The following is a 16,260-nucleotide window of genomic DNA, read 5'->3' on the forward strand; positions in this document are numbered from 1 at the left end:
TTCTTCGGGTTACCGGATCACTGGGTTAACCTGGATCAATCCGGGTCAATTATGGATCAACTAAGTATATATATTTGTTATGTTTTTTAATAAATTTTATAATTTTTGTTATATTTTTTCTGCTGTGTAAAAAAAACAAGTTTTTATAAAAATTCTGTCACTAAATCGCATTAATTATCTTATATCTTTTTGTATAATTTTTTTAATAAAATTTTAAATAAATATACACTAAGTATTGTGATCATATTAACTATATCTTTTAACATTTATAATTATATTTTTATTATATATTCCTTTTCTTTCTATTTTTTTTAAACAGTAAATTTTTTACTAGAAAACTTGATATTATAAACTTACAACTGTATAATGGTGAGAAAATTACAAACCATTCAATAAAATATAGAAAAACAAACCGTTATTACTACTAAAAACATTAAAATAAAAATATATATTAATTATTTCATAAAATCTAAAAATAATGTAGAAAATCCTAGTAATGTTTTTTGGTTTTGCTACCGCCTCGTTTTCTTCTTCTGTTACTCTAAGTGCTCTGCATCTTGTTCTAATTTTGCTTTTCAAAACTATATTGTTTTCAAAAAAAAAATCATATATTCATAAATAAAGTTCTAAAACTATTAATTTTTTTTCCAAACCAGAAACCCATCCGAATCGGATTTTGCCGGTTCACCGGGTTTAAACGGATATTTTTTGGGTTTGAACGGTTTAATAGCATCCGGATTTTCAACAAAAACCAAACCAGGAATCTTACCGGGTCGCGATTCAACTGGTCGGACCGCCCGGTCCGGTCCGGGTCTGAAAACACTGGGACAAAGTTAGTTACTTTGCTGCCGCCCATAAGGCCATAGAATCGGGAGGAGTCAATCAAACCATATTGAAGATGGTCCAAACCTTAAAAGAGACCAATTCAAGATGCTCTTTTGTTACTTTGGTTGAGATGACTCCGTTTGTTTTCGGGCATTTATCCATGATTCACTAAGTGCTTACTATCAAGGATACACACAAAGGTTTATTTTGAAATATGCTTCTCGTCTGGAACCCTTTTTCATATGGAAAAGTTTGTGAAAAGAAGTATTCCTTTCTATTTTGATCGTATGAAAAAAGTACACTAACTATACTGAAAAGAAGAGATAATTGAGGGTGGGAACCCTTTTTCCAGACTGTAAATTGTGTTATAAACTATCACAAAAGAAAGCTATCATTCATCATCACTGTCCAAACCGAGTTCTCGCAGCAGCTCGGGCACTTGGACATGAACTCCAGCGTTTGTGTTGTTTTCCTCTTTGGAAGTGGAAGTCCCAGGAAGTTTGGTCTAGATTGGACGTAGCTTACCTTTGGACATTCCAGAAAACATACCTCCAATGGATCTGATTGGGTGGCTTAATCTCTCTTTCAGCATGAAAATCATTGAGTACTCGGAGAGCTGCCAAGTCAATGTCAGGATGATCAAAGCCCGAGAGCAGTATATGGGTTACTTTGTTCTGCCTCTTCACCTCCTCCAAATGTCTCTGCCCCTTGCGTTTTCTTTTGGATGGTGAAGAATCGCCAGATTCTTCTTCTTCAACTTCCTCTTCTTCTTTGGTAGTCCCAACTGTCTTTTGGAACGGCTTTGGTGATTCCAACATGAGTTATGATTAACAAAATAAAATAGCATCAGCCCTGAAATGGGAATAGGTGGTCACTGACACATGCCAATATAGAGAATGTTCTAGGCATCAAAACCAGCAACTTGTCAAAACACTAGCGATACTTTCTGATAATGGCTTTTGTTTACCACAAATTATTTGAGAAGATTGGCTCAGTCTCAAGACCCAAGTTGTTCAAATACATGAATAATGTGACACTGACAAAGATATTTATATTCATCAACATTTTTAATGATCGAACCATAACGAATTGGAGCGTCGTTGGGAAAAAAAATATTTATGTTCTTTTCTCCAAGTCTAGGAAACGCTCTGATGCAAGCATCAGAAAACATAAACAGGATTAACCAAATATGACGTGAAGATCACGGTAGTAATGGAATCTTGATGATCAAAGGAGAACACAAAGCAAATAAAGGAGATAAATAAAAGAGTTGTCGTTATTAAAAGAAATCATCGAGTCTCAATGATCGACATGGTTATTTGCGCCCTCGTGGGAGAAGACTCGCCATCACAATTGGAAATGGAAAATCCGGTTTTAAAAGTACAAAATCAAATTGGTGAGAAAACCAAAAATAAAATAAAATAGGTTGCCGACCAAAAAATAAAGAGAAGGAAAATAGTAATACAAAGGCCGAAAAAAAGGAAATCAAAGAAAAAAAAAAAGGCACATCTCGAATCTTTCGGCCTTAATAAAAGACTGAAGATTTTTGTTTACAATCACCTTTCTACTTTTCTTTCTCTCTACTCCAAGGGAACTCCAAAGATCTCTCTCTCAGAAAAATGGCTGCGGCGATGGTCCTTGACCCTAGAGCATCATCTCCGGCCGTGATGGATCAGTCGACGGCGAACGAGGAAGATCTCTATGGCATCCTGAAATCGCTTAAACGGCAAATAGGGTTCACCGATATCCAAGAGGAATACGTGAAAGACGAGCAAAACAATCTCAAAAGGGAGGCCTCACGGGCTCAAGAGGAGGTCAAAAGAATCCAATCCGTGCCTCTAGTAATAGGCCAGTTCATGGAGATGGTGGATCAGAACAACGGCATCGTCGGATCCTCTACAGGCTCCAATTACTATGTCCGGATTCTCAGCACCATTAACAGAGAACTCCTCAAGCCTTCAGCTTCCGTTGCCCTTCACCGTCACTCCAACGCACTTGTTGATGTTTTACCTCCTGAGTCCGATTCTAGCATCTCCCTTCTCAGTCAATCTGAGAAGCCCGACGTTACTTACAATGTAAAGTCTTAACCTTTTTAAAAAAATTCAAGTCTTTAACTTAGGGTTTTGTGTTTTGAAAGTCTTAACCTTTTTTCTTTTATTGCAAGTCTTTAACTTAGGGTTTTGAGTTTTGAAAGTCTTAACCTTTTCTTGATCTTTGTGTATAGGATATTGGAGGATGCGATATTCAGAAACAGGAGATTCGAGAGGCTGTTGAATTGCCACTTACCCACCACGAGCTTTACAAGCAGATTGGTATTGACCCTCCACGAGGTGTGTTGCTCTATGGACCTCCTGGCACTGGAAAGACTATGTTGGCTAAGGCTGTTGCCAACCACACAACCGCTGCCTTCATTAGGGTTGTTGGCTCCGAGTTTGTGCAAAAGTACCTTGGCGAGGGACCTCGTATGGTTCGTGATGTCTTCCGTCTTGCCAAGGATAATGCTCCAGCTATCATCTTCATTGATGAGGTAGATGCCATCGCCACTGCTAGGTTCGATGCTCAAACAGGAGCTGATAGGGAAGTTCAGAGGATTCTCATGGAACTACTTAATCAGGTGAGAGCAGTGAAACAAAATTTTGGTCTTGTCTTCTATAAATGGCTGATACCTGACTTTCGGATTGAGTAACCTGTTTTATGTTGAATTCGTTGTAGATGGATGGATTTGACCAGACCGTGAATGTGAAGGTTATAATGGCAACCAACAGAGCAGACACTCTTGATCCTGCTCTCTTACGTCCTGGGAGACTTGATCGTAAGATTGAGTTCCCCCTTCCTGATAGACGTCAAAAGAGGCTTGTTTTCCAGGCAAGACAAGTATTTGAATGTTGAATAACTAGTGAAAAATATATGAAATCAAAATGTTTTCTTCAAAGAATGTGTTTACAGTTTACTGCTCTCTCTGTAAATATAACCATATAGGTTTTGTCACAGGCTTATTGACTGGTTTTTCCTTGTGTAGGTATGCACCTCCAAAATGAACCTCAGTGACGAGGTTGACTTGGAAGACTATGTTTCACGGCCTGATAAAATTAGCGCTGCTGAGGTTAGTTTCTCATGCTTCCATTGTTTCTGGCTCACTACTTAATGATAATGTGCACTTGAGCATACTCCTAATCATAGGTGGCTGTGTCAAGCATTATGTATGGATATTTAGCTGAGTGAGTACCATAGTCTTTGAATCCAACCTTGGCATTAAGATTGGTTTGATTTACTTAATCTGGCTGTAATGTAAATCGAAACTGACCTTACAAGGATTGCATGAAAGTATATATTGAGAGAATTGTGAAGCTTAAGATGATATATATATATATATATATAACACATTATAGTATTATGTTGAACAATGCAGATAACAGCAATCTGCCAGGAAGCTGGAATGCATGCTGTGCGTAAGAACAGATATGTGATACTGCCTAAGGATTTCGACAAGGGGTACCGCGCAAATGTGAAGAAGCCAGACACTGACTTTGAGTTTTACAAGTGAGGAGAAAGCGGAGATGATCATCTCCTGTGTTTTTTGAAATGGACATGGCTTCGCAGTTTAATGTGTGAACTATGTTACATCTCTAATTTATGGAGCTTAAGTTCACATGTGTTTGTGTTTAGTCTCTCAGCTTTTACCGTTCAATCACTTTAGAAGAAAACAGTGGAAGTTTAATATTTGATGTTGCATATTCTAATTGTTGAACTTCACTCTTTTAAGATATGTTTTCTTTCACTCTCTTTCTTTCAAGATCGATATTTCTTCTTAACATTCATCTTTTTCATTCATTTCTCTTATCTTCATTACATTGCACTCTCTTCATACATATAGGTGATATCCTCTAACTACTCTTACTAACTCTCATCATTACTACACCTTAACTCTAGGACTTTAGACTCTCTTACACAACTGTTCTAACTTAGACTTCTAACAACTCTCTTTACTACTTTAGCTACTCATTCTTAGACTTAATGATAACAAGTCCTACACTTACACACAAACTCTTATTCCTGTGTTCTTTTGGGCTTGTGCAGATCCGCAGGCCCACTTGACTAACCTTAGCAGCCCAACTTCTTCCTTTGACTAATCTTCAATTTGACTTTTCTCTTCTCCTTCTTCCTTTCCAAAAACACGATCAGCTCCTTTTTCAATTCTTCTTCTGATTGCTTGTTGCTCTTCTGATTGCTTGTTGCTGGTTGATGCTTCTTGTCTTCTTTTCTTTTTGCAGACATACTCAAAGGATCAACACTCAACACTAATGTGTGGAGCTCAAGTTCATATGGGTTTGTGTTTAGTCCCTCAGCTTTTTACAGTTCCATTTATAAAAAACAGAATTGGCAAAAGCTTAGTACAAGAGGCAGCAGCAGCCAGCAGGTAATAATGTGTTGTTTCACAGTTAGTCTTTTCGGGTTTGGTATTACCGTTTTAGGGTGGTATGGTACTGCTGTGATGATTACCATGATTCCTCCAGTTGTAAGTGACTCAAATCTACCTTATAGCTCTTGCTTCCGTTAAATATAGAGAAAGTTTTTATACGCCTCTCATTGCCAATAACTTGGACTTAAATTTATATGCAAATTATAAAACTGGTCATTTTGAAACAGAATCTTGGAAATAACATTATATACTTTTTTCTAATTTAGAATAATATTTTTCTGTTTAGATGAAAATCAAAAATACGAAATTACAAAATCGGAGCTCAGGCAGGGTGAAACTGTGAAGACATTCAATTCCAAAAAAAATGAACTCAGCAGGGAAGCTCCTGCGTTGTTTGAAAATCACTAAGATCATGTAATATGTTTATGCTTACTAACTCAATACACAGATCTACGCATGCATGTATGCTTAATATACACAAATACATGTATATTGGGCATTTAAAAAAAAAGAATGTACAAAAATCAACAAATGTTTTTTTTTTAATATAATCTTGAGGAAAACCTAAATTTTTCACATTAATCTTTTTTTCTTCTGCATGGCGCTCTCTCAAAATTTCCCCCACCAATTAAATCTCGTATATCCCTTTCTGTTTTCATTAAGATCGTTACCGTTGAGGGAGTTGCGGAAACCCTAATTAACAGATTCCAAACTCTGCCGTGATCATGGCAACTTCGGCTGATTCTCGGGCTGCCAACAACTGCACGGGAAGAGATAGAGATGTGGTTAACTTTGCAAGAATTTACTTAATGGCGTCAGTCAATTTTAATAATTGTGTGAACTTGACATTTTCATAAGTAAGCCTTGCTTGTCGGTGTGTATAGAAAATTTGGTTCCCTTCCTTGTCTTGCATTTGCACACATTTACCTACCAACATTGATTTTTGTAAGAGGGATGAGGAAAGAGGAGAAAGATAAAGGTAATGAATGAAGAAAGAAACAGGAAAGTAGTGAAGTGGACTAGAGGAGGAAGAAGTCTAGCAATCAATCTCCCACTGGTTGGTAATGGGAAGAGTAATAACACATAGGCTTTGTTTAGACGTTGAATGAAAGATTTGCAACCATCTCTACTTTTGTTTTTTTTCCCTCGTTTTTAAAGTCTCTGCTTGTTTCTGAAATCACCAAGGATATAGTTCTATTAGTGGTTAAACCATCTCCAACCCTGAGATCATTTTTGGGGATTTTCAGGTTTTTTTTTATTATTTTATTTTTTTTTGCATTGTGAAGAATCCTTCTATAATTTATCCCTCCAATCCTGATACTCTGTTTTGATTAATTAAGTGATACCTGTAGCGAGTATCAAAAAGAGAAATGATGAAACAGCGAAGCTTGGCCCACCACTAAACTTGTTTTTGTCCTTCACTAAAATGCAGCGAATCAGTAGCTTTCATGTGGCCGAACAACCTGCCATGAGACAGATTCTTCAATCTCTTCTGCAAGAGACGATACGTCCACGAAATTGAACTTTGAATTTTTAAAAATGACAAAACAACCTCTCAAACCCATGGACGATAAGAGACTCCGTTGGAGCTGCTCTATGAGAATTCTCAAGACTTTCTTCCATTATAGAGTTTTCATAGAATGTAGTCTTTGACGCGTGTGATGGTATTACAACCAGAGCTAGCGCTTCTAGATGTTTATGCACATTAGACCAACCAAATGTTGATAATTTAGTAATTTTAATAAGACCCCAAATTATTGACGGGCCACCACAATATCTCCAAAAAAACCTTCCAAAACGAAGCGTTTTCAAGATATCCTGAATTGGCAAAACCGAAAGTCGAAAGATAAGAAGAAACAGGTCAAGGCTCACGCACGCACATGGAGTTGAATAAACTATTTGTAGTCTTTGGACTCGATAACTAACTTCATTAGTGGGTCCGTTCTACTGCTGAAGTTGTGACACGTGTTTAACACGTGCTCCACTGTGTCCACATCACTTTGGAAGGATTTTTATTTGGAGTAAATGGCAAACCAAAGATCAACTAAATCAGGTTTGAAAATGATAGCTCACTTTTTTTCCAATATGAATATACCAAATAAATTTATTCAATTTGAATATTCATTGCTATGCACAAACATTATCATATTTTGGGGGGTGAACAGTAGTTAAACATATAATATAGCTGAATAAAATTGTTATTGAGAATGTGTATCAGTTTATAATTGAAAAATTCCTCTATTGTGAGCTAAAATTAAACTATTATATATGATAAATTTTTATTTTACTAGCTGGTTATATCTTTTCGTGTGGAAGAAATTCAATTCACATCTACCTTTTGAGAAGAAAAGGAACATTTTTATGTTATTTTATATTTCCTGTCAAAAGGAAAGATTCGTGGACAATAATAGAGTAGAGATTCTTGGAAACTCAAATCTAGTACGTGGCTTAATTTGGGACCCTTGCATAATCTAAAAGTTCTTACCTAATACAGTAATATACTTTAAAAACGCATATTACAAATTGTTTAATCCAACACAATTCCGCAAAACCATATGCGTGCCAGTGCTAAAATCTGATTTACCTGCAAATCACGACCCAAATCAGGATTGGCCACGCATGCCTTCCACGAAAGAGTTTTTTTTTTTGCTAAAATTTGACAAAGAGAGTTTATATCAAGAGCAGTGTTATTCCTTCAGTTAATAAGTTACCAAGAATTCCTTTGTTAACAAACCTTTTGATATCATTTATAAGATCTAAATCCGTCATTTTGCGTTGCAATACCTAAAAACTCTAATGACAATTTGGTTAACTAGCTCCCTATGTATCGTTTTGAAGATGGATATATAAAGACGTAGAAGGTAGTATCGCAGCTCAGGATCTCCTGTCCTGTATTAACGATTTCTTCAAATGCCTAAAAAAATTTGAACCATATAAAGAAGGTGTTTTTCTAAATTACAGATTTAAGATTTATGTCACGTAATGTTAGTATTACGTGACATAAATCTAAAATCTGTAATTTAGAAAAACACCTTCTGCCCTATACAAAGAGATTATTGTCGAAGGTAAAATATATGAAGTCAGGATGAAATCAGAAATATATATAAAGAAGTCCTTGCAAGGTGCAATAAAGACGTGCAATATAATATCCCATATATAAAAATAGACAATATAGTAAGTAGCATAAAATAATATATTTACTTAATCCACACACACATTATATCTCTCTATATATACATCAAACGTATACCTAACCTTACCCTATTTTGCGTTGAGAATTATTCAGATCTAAACACTCCTAATATAATCAACAAGAACTGAAAGATGTTCCCTTTCTTGAAGCATCTGTCGAGGTCGGTCCACGGCGACGATGCTCAGTCGTCTCCGGAGCTCAGGGTCGCCGTCTCCTCCGTAGAGACTGGAGGCGCGTGTACCACACTTACGGTGTGGAGAAAATCGCTTCTGGTGAGTTGCAAAGGATTCACGGTGATAGACTCGAAGGGAGATTTGATTTACCGGGTTGATAATTATGCCCGAACCCGACCCGAAGAACTCATCCTCATGGATAAAGATGGCAACTCCGTCCTCCTCATGCACCGTACCAAGGTATATACATATATATATATACATTAATTAGAATAAATCTATAGAAACAATTTTAGATTTTTATAGTCATTGCACGAATCACTATACAATATCACATTATTATTTTGGACTTGGGTTCAAGTGATTTACCGAAAGTAAATGTGCGGTATAACTCGAGAACTACTTGGCATTTTGAAAAATTTCGGAATCTGGTGATAAAAGGCTAAGTAGCTAACACTTAGCTAATACTGTATATGGATCTCACAAACGCTATACATATAAAATCTGTTATCTAATAAAGTAATTTAGGTAGGTCGGTGATATATCTAGAGCATTAACATGTTTTTAATAGATGAATTTAGATATTTCGTTTTGTTGATTAACATGTTTTTAAAAGACAAGTTGCTTTTAGCCGATCGAAGTGTCATACACATGTATACAATTAAAATAGCATAAAACTCTAAATAAAGATTGAGTGGGACCAGCTACAACACCGTCCACAATCGGTCACGTCAAAAGTACACAAGTATTCTGCATGTGGACAATTGTATTGGCATGAATTTCGTATAACCCGTCATATTCATAGCCATATCTACAATTTTTACGTATAATTACGTTTAATATATCTATAATGAACCATAGGGAATGAATAATCTACAAATCTATTCTAGCACAAAAGTTCTGACTTTTAGTCTATTTCATATGACCATAGTTATGTACAAGACGTGTAATATCTCCTGAGTATTATATGTTTGACTCTTACTTTCATCAAAACCCATCGTTTATTAATCTTGTATAAATATATCAAATTTAGGTGACTAGATCGTGAATCTAGATATCCCTTTCTTATTCAATCAAATTAATTGACAGACGCATTACCGAAAAACTCTGTAAGAACTAACTGGTGATCACCTTAAACCGAGCTACCATAGCTAATTGAATGTTTTAAATAACAATAAGATACTTACGCTTCTTCCACTATTCTGCGGATAAATCTGTATTTTGGTTAGAAATTTTCCTTCTACATGACCCTTTTGGTTTATACCCAAACCGGTTCAGAAAATTCGATATATGTAGAAACAAAATGATAGTTTCATTTATGAAAATAAGCATCTAGTCATTTTTTTTTCCATTTCTTATGTAGTCATGATCATGTAAATATTTAAATGGTTTTTTTTTTGAATTTTTTCAGAAGATTACGATAATAGATAGTTGGGGAATATATGAAGCAAAGGATACAAATGGAGAAGCCAAAGTGCCAAAATGCCCAATCTGGTACATGAGGAAGAACCTAAAGATGAATATTCTAAAGACCAAATCCGACATTTTAGCGTACGTATTTTCAGGATCGTTGGATAAGAAGAGCTCTTACGTCATCAAAGGATCGTATAGATGTAAATCATGTAAAATATTGCACGTCCCATCGAACCGGACAGTGGTGGAGATCAAAAAGAAAGAGGTCAAAACCAAAGGAGTCCGATTCGGGTCAGATGTTTTTGATCTGGTTGTTAGTCCTGGTTTTGACACCGGTTTGGCAATGGCTTTGGTCTTGTTATTAGACCAAATGTTCTCTTAATAAAAAATAAAATACTCTTGTTTATTTTGGTAATTGTATTAAAAATTAAAATACACGGTTCACTATACACATCATAAGCCTCATGAGAGTAAGTTTATTATAACATCAAAAGAACGAATCACTATCATCCTTGCCGGTGAAACAAAATTTCTCTTAGAGATTAATGGATCATCTTCTTGAAAATTAATAGACTCACACACAACATCAATGTTGTATTTCATTCAGGAACTATAGGGCCACCTAAATACCTAATGCATTCGCATTCGAGTTCTGTAAAATACTTAAGTCTTATTAGCTGATGATGAAGTGAAAATATTTACAACAAAGATTTTTAAAACAAGGAAATCTCAGTCACTTTTTTTGATGATGGCGTTTTCTTGAACGAGATCAACCTTGTTATGAAGGATTATGGTATCCTTAAAATTCATCAATCAATAGACGCAAGTTGTTGGGCTGTTTGTGGTTGCGGACATGTCTCATTAATTAGCAGCAAATTAGAGGTAAAGCACCATCCATAATTGCTTGAGCATTAATTGTCGCCATTAGAACATATATATCATGTCTTTATAATGAAAACACAAAAGCTCATTGACATATTATGTGTATACATCATTAGATAGAGAATTGTAACAAATCATCATCATACCGAACAATCCAGAAAAGAAACATGCCTCAATGGTTTCATCTTGCAATTCACATGTCTAGGGACATTATAAGACCTAGAGTTAAGAAATAAGTTGTTACATACATACATTGATATATATATATATATATATATAATCTTATCATATTATATAAAAGAAGAAGATTAAAAACAAGCAAGAACTCACATGTAGCACATTGTTGTAGAGCACATGTCATCTTCACATTTGTAAATCTTGGCATTTGCATATATCCAAGTTTAATGGTAATGTTACGCCAGGATTCACTACTGATTTAACAGTATTATTTTTTAAAACTGTAATGTTACGCTAATCTGCTATCAGATCGTGAGGAAATTAGATTTGTGGTCGGCTTTAAATTCTACTTCTTCAGTTGAAACTCTTCCTTCATAAAGAGTGTGAAAGTTAGGGGTTCATCATTTTGGCCCTTTTTTTGGGCTAAACCGGAAAGTTGGCATTTTATTTGGCTATTTTATAAAAAACAAAAAAAACAATGCACAAAAATTAATTAATATATTAATATAATACGCAGAACGGTGAAGTCCGTTGAACGGAAAGAGGTGCCAACGGAGAATGTTTTAGGGTTTTTTGATTGAGCAACGTAATTCTTACTTCATCTTCCAGAGTCAATTTGGATTGTCGAGTCACCTTTTGAAGAATCAATGGACAACGAAGGAGCAATCGTTTGATTTAGTTTTTAAAATTCCAAAATCTGATGTCGACGGCGGTTCGTCCTCCGGCGGGACCTGGCCTTCCGGAGAAGGCGGCAGCTGCACTTGTCAATTCCTTCCGATTGGCTTCGGTGACGCAGCGATTGCGTTTCCACGTTCAAGGCGGACCCAGGAGTGATATCAAGGAGTTCCAGATCTGCTGCATCTCTCTCGCTAAGTACGTAATTTTGCCTTCATAATCTCTGGGTTTTTGATTGAGGAATCGCTGCTTGTTCGTGATTGTTTCGATTTTGCTCTCGCAGAGGCATTGATTTTGCTATAGCGAATAATGAGATCCCAAAGAAGGTTGAAGAGCTTCCCTTGTTGCTCAAACAGGTTAGTTTCTCTTCCTGAGAAGTATGGAGCTTGAGAGTCGAGTCCATTGCTAGTGTAGTGATAGTAGTTTGGGTGTTATGTGGTGTAGGTGTGCCGACATAGAACTGATGTGTACACCAAGACGGCTGTTATGGTACTGATGATCTCAGTTAAGGTAATAGTAGGAGAGACAGTTCATGGCATTTTGTAGTTGTTTGGATTTGTAATCTGCAGAATTTCATTGATTAGGTGTCTCTAGTTTTCGATATCAATGCTTGATTTGTGTTAATGGCACAGCATGCTTGTCAGCTGGGATGGTTTTCGGATAAAGAGGGTCAAGAACTTATAGCTATTGCTGATGAGGTCTGTCTTTTCTTCTTCAGAATATTGGCATGAATCTGATATTGCTGAGTATTTCTATTTGTGAGGATACTAATGGTTTCCTTGTTATTCAGATGAAGAATAGTTTTGGGAGTCCCGGAAACACTAACCCTGGGATTAAAAGCCCCGGTGGTACATTATCGCAGATCATGGAGAGGTAGGTTTTGCTTTCACCGTCCTTATAACCTGTGGTTTTGTTGATTGATAGATTGACTTTACTCTAGGAGCGTGAGTATTTATGAAATTTTCATCACTAGCTAGCTAAGCGATGCCGTAAACTTCTTGACTAGAATGGTATTCACTGGTTGAAATTTATTTATTTCTGATCCCAGGTTCTATCCATTTGTGAAGCTTGGGCATGTTCTTGTTTCTCTTGAAGTGAAGGTGAGCTTGAGCTTGTCTTCTGGTTCTTGGTCTAAACATCTACATCTGATATGTTACCCTCTCACTGTGCTTTCCTCACATGGCAGGCTGGCTATACAATGCTGGCGCATGATTTCCATATCTCAAAGAAGATGCCGCATTCTCTCCAAGAAAGAATTGTATGTACGACTTGTCTGTTAGTCAATGATGTCGTTCTGATCTGTCCATACTGAAATCTATCTTTATCTTGTGCAACTAGGTGGTCGTAAGTAAGAATTGTATTATCTTAATTGCGACCTGAGAATTTAACCATTGCTTGCGTTGTATCTACTAGTCCTTCGTATACATTTTGAACCTTCGTTTCATCTTGTTGCCTTTTGGTTAGCGTATGATTTCACTTACTCCAGATCCTTGTTTGCTCTTCAGCGGTTATTTGTTGTCCAGACAGACAGCATAGACACATCTGCCTGTATTATAAATCCTCCAGAAGTCAGGTATGAGAAAATAATTTGCTATTTTTCATCACTGACACGAAATCTGATCGGGTATAAACTTCCTGGCTTTTGTATGAAAATTGCAGCATCCTGTTAAATGGAAAGGTGGTCGAGAAGAGAGTTAATATCGCAATGGTTTGTGCAACTTGAGTTTATTCGAATTTGTTTCTCTGAACTAGTTATGTGCATGTAGATTTGTTCAATGTCAATCTTCATTTTTTCCAGGATTCAGGGCCTCAACTCCCAACAAATGTTACTGCCATCCTCAAATACGGAACGAACCTCTTACAAGTGATGGGGAGTTCTAAAGGTATCTGTTCAGTTTATATATACTTTTTTTTTTCTGTTGTATATGTTTTCTAATCCTAATGCTTGATTGTTCAAAGGTCATTACATCATCGTGATTGCTTTTACGGGACTGATACTGTCACCTGCTAAACCGGTGCTTAAAGATTACCTTCAGTCTGCAATCCTCGAGTCAAGTCCAGGTAATTCAATAGCATAATATAGGAGAGAGGAAAAATCTCTTTATTGCACTGCGAATCCTTCATTGATTTGCAACCATATAACAGTAAGAAATTTTGTTTTCCCCCGGACTAATGGCTCTGTACCTTTTTTTGTCTGTCTATAGATTCTGACATCATCGAGGGGCCATCACGAGTATCTCTCAAATGTCCAATAAGGTACCACTTCTGCCTTTTTTATGTATCACTGTGTGATGTTATGATTGTCTTTGGTCGTTAATTTAGTCTTCATTAAAACAGTCGCAGCCGGATCAAGCTTCCAGTGAAGGGCCAGTTGTGTAAACATCTTCAGGTGATGCAACCTAATCTGATGCGATATTCTTTTTTTTTTCTTTTCCATCTTTTTAAATCGGCATATAGTGTTTTGATAGCCAATGGGTTGAAAGAAAGAGATAGAATTATGGATGTTATGTTAATATGTATTATTGATATGGTAACTTTTCTGCTGCAGTGTTTTGATTTCTGGAATTATGTCCACATAAATATGAGAAATCCATCCTGGCGCTGCCCGCATTGTAATCAACCTGTTTGCTACACAGAGATCCGTCTAGATCAAAACATGGTCAAGGCAAGTAACTATCTATGCCGTAATTTGCTTACTGCTACATCTTTACATATTCATATTAATATATAGAACTCGTATCATATCATATTTCTCAGATATTAGAAGATGCGGGACACAAGGCTGCTGATGTTATCATCCATGCTGGTGGCACATGGAAGGTTGCAAGGGAGAATGATGGGACCGAGGAACCTGTTCGTGATGTAATCATTCATGATCTTGAAGACCCAACTAGCTTCTTAGACTCTGGTCCAGTTGTTTTGGATCTTACTGGGGATGATGATGATGATGATGCTGAAATGGAACTATTTAGTGACACCACCAAGGTTGTGGACCGGAAGCCCCGCTTGCCAGATGCTCAGGGTCAATCTAGTGATAACAACGCAAGCAAAGATGCTTCAGAAGATGATTACGGTTCTTTGTTTAACATCTCTGATGTGATATCACTTGATCAGGTGATGCTAGATCACTTGAATACTGGAACGGGTCAAGAATACCCAAACTTATCCCAAATATCAATGCCTCGAGATCCAACACCGGTACCTGCGCCATTCTCACAGACACCATCTCCAAGAGATAGACCAGCAACTACTTCCACTGGCTTCACCGTACCGAATCCTTCTCCTCAATCTTCTCAGGCTCATGTTCCACCTGTTACGCCCACCGGACCATATCTTGGTAGAACCTCTAGTCAGAGACGGAACCAGACTTATACACCTCACGCACCATTAATGACAACTTCATCACAGGTTCGTGAATCTATTTGAGAACATAGTTTCTTCTCTTGAGTGAATGTTCATGTGTTGATAATATGTGTTCCTTGCAGAACCGGAGGCACCCAGTTCCAGTTACGAGCCAGTCTCCTGGGAATGCAACGTCTTTTGTTCAGTCTGCGCATATCCCCAGAGTACTCACTAGCCAGCCCAATAGCTATATCTTACAAAGTCTAAACAGTAGCCATGCGAGCGCTAAAAGGCACCGCCCAAGTAGTCCCACTGTACAATCTGTTTCCAGAACCAGTGACTTAGTGGATCTGGACTTGACTACTCCTGATACAACCAATTGGCGCCCAAGGATGCGAGGCAGTCTGTCCAGTTCATATTCCCCTGCTCTCGACCACATGATCATCCGACCTACCCAACAGTCTCAAACTAGGCTCCACGGTTCACAACCGGTTCAGACACCACCGGTTCAAACGTCTCAGGCTCAGCCGCCTTTTTCAACCGCCCCTCCAGTCTTCCCGACGCCTTCTGGACCGACAGCAACATGGAGGACTTGAGAGGCCATAACAAGGGAAGGTTGGTGCTTAGGTCACAACACTAACATAACGAACTTTGTAACTTATCTTTTTTTTTCAAGCGGCATGAACCTGATTTAGGATTCCGGGGTGCAACGTTTTAGTTTTGCTCGTAATTTAGCGATCAGTTACCTTGTTAATGACGATCAATAAATATATGTCTTCGTAAATTGGTGGAGAAGTATTCACAAAATCCGAAAAGGTTTCTATTTTTTTTTTCTCCTACGTACCAAAACTAGGAGCTAGAAAATTCGTGGTGGTAGGAAAATGCTCCGACCAAGTCAGCCAAAAAGTCTGAGGTTAAAACAAAAAATCTTAGACATTCTCTTATGACATTGAACAGTGAGTTAAGATCCGAAGACCACAACACTACATTTGCCTAATTCTTGCGACCTATTCTTGAAACTGGTTTTGAACTATCCCCAATTTGGTAAGATTTAGTGTTTTTGACTAAGTACGACTCTTCACTGATTTTACTGATATAATCCTAATGTTACGTTTTGGTTTTTTGTTTTCGCAAGGGTTGGAGAACGCAGACAAGCCGTG

The 16,260-nt window shown here is 37.1% G+C and overlaps 3 protein-coding genes across 3 annotated transcripts; all 3 read left to right on the forward strand.

Annotated features, from left to right (window-relative positions):
• Window positions 1-2,415: 2,415 nt before the first annotated feature.
• Window positions 2,416-4,739, forward strand: LOC18022923 (26S proteasome regulatory subunit 6B homolog). The gene is made up of 5 exons (XM_024158876.1): window positions 2,416-2,900; window positions 3,050-3,439; window positions 3,538-3,690; window positions 3,845-3,928; window positions 4,235-4,739. The coding sequence occupies exons 1-5, from the start codon at window positions 2,445-2,447 to the stop codon at window positions 4,367-4,369; spliced, it is 1,218 nt and encodes a 405-aa protein (XP_024014644.1). The 5' UTR covers window positions 2,416-2,444; the 3' UTR covers window positions 4,370-4,739.
• A 3,769-nt stretch (window positions 4,740-8,508) lies between these two features.
• On the forward strand, window positions 8,509-10,406 carry LOC18022924 (protein LURP-one-related 17). The gene is made up of 2 exons (XM_006405264.2): window positions 8,509-8,851; window positions 10,023-10,406. Exons 1-2 carry the CDS (start codon window positions 8,570-8,572, stop codon window positions 10,404-10,406), a joined length of 666 nt encoding a protein of 221 aa, XP_006405327.1. The 5' UTR covers window positions 8,509-8,569.
• Window positions 10,407-11,634: 1,228 nt separating this feature from the next.
• LOC18022925 (E4 SUMO-protein ligase PIAL2) lies at window positions 11,635-15,898 on the forward strand. Its single transcript, XM_006405265.2, has 16 exons — window positions 11,635-11,956; window positions 12,042-12,114; window positions 12,203-12,268; window positions 12,391-12,456; window positions 12,549-12,631; window positions 12,807-12,858; window positions 12,945-13,016; window positions 13,264-13,331; window positions 13,418-13,466; window positions 13,557-13,641; window positions 13,718-13,819; window positions 13,963-14,014; window positions 14,096-14,147; window positions 14,307-14,423; window positions 14,516-15,166; window positions 15,244-15,898. The coding sequence occupies exons 1-16, from the start codon at window positions 11,784-11,786 to the stop codon at window positions 15,694-15,696; spliced, it is 2,214 nt and encodes a 737-aa protein (XP_006405328.1). The 5' UTR covers window positions 11,635-11,783; the 3' UTR covers window positions 15,697-15,898.
• Window positions 15,899-16,260: the final 362 nt, after the last annotated feature.

Source organism: Eutrema salsugineum, unplaced genomic scaffold (genome assembly GCF_000478725.1).
Source record: "Eutrema salsugineum unplaced genomic scaffold, Eutsalg1_0 scaffold_14, whole genome shotgun sequence".
NCBI lineage: Eukaryota > Viridiplantae > Streptophyta > Magnoliopsida > Brassicales > Brassicaceae > Eutrema > Eutrema salsugineum.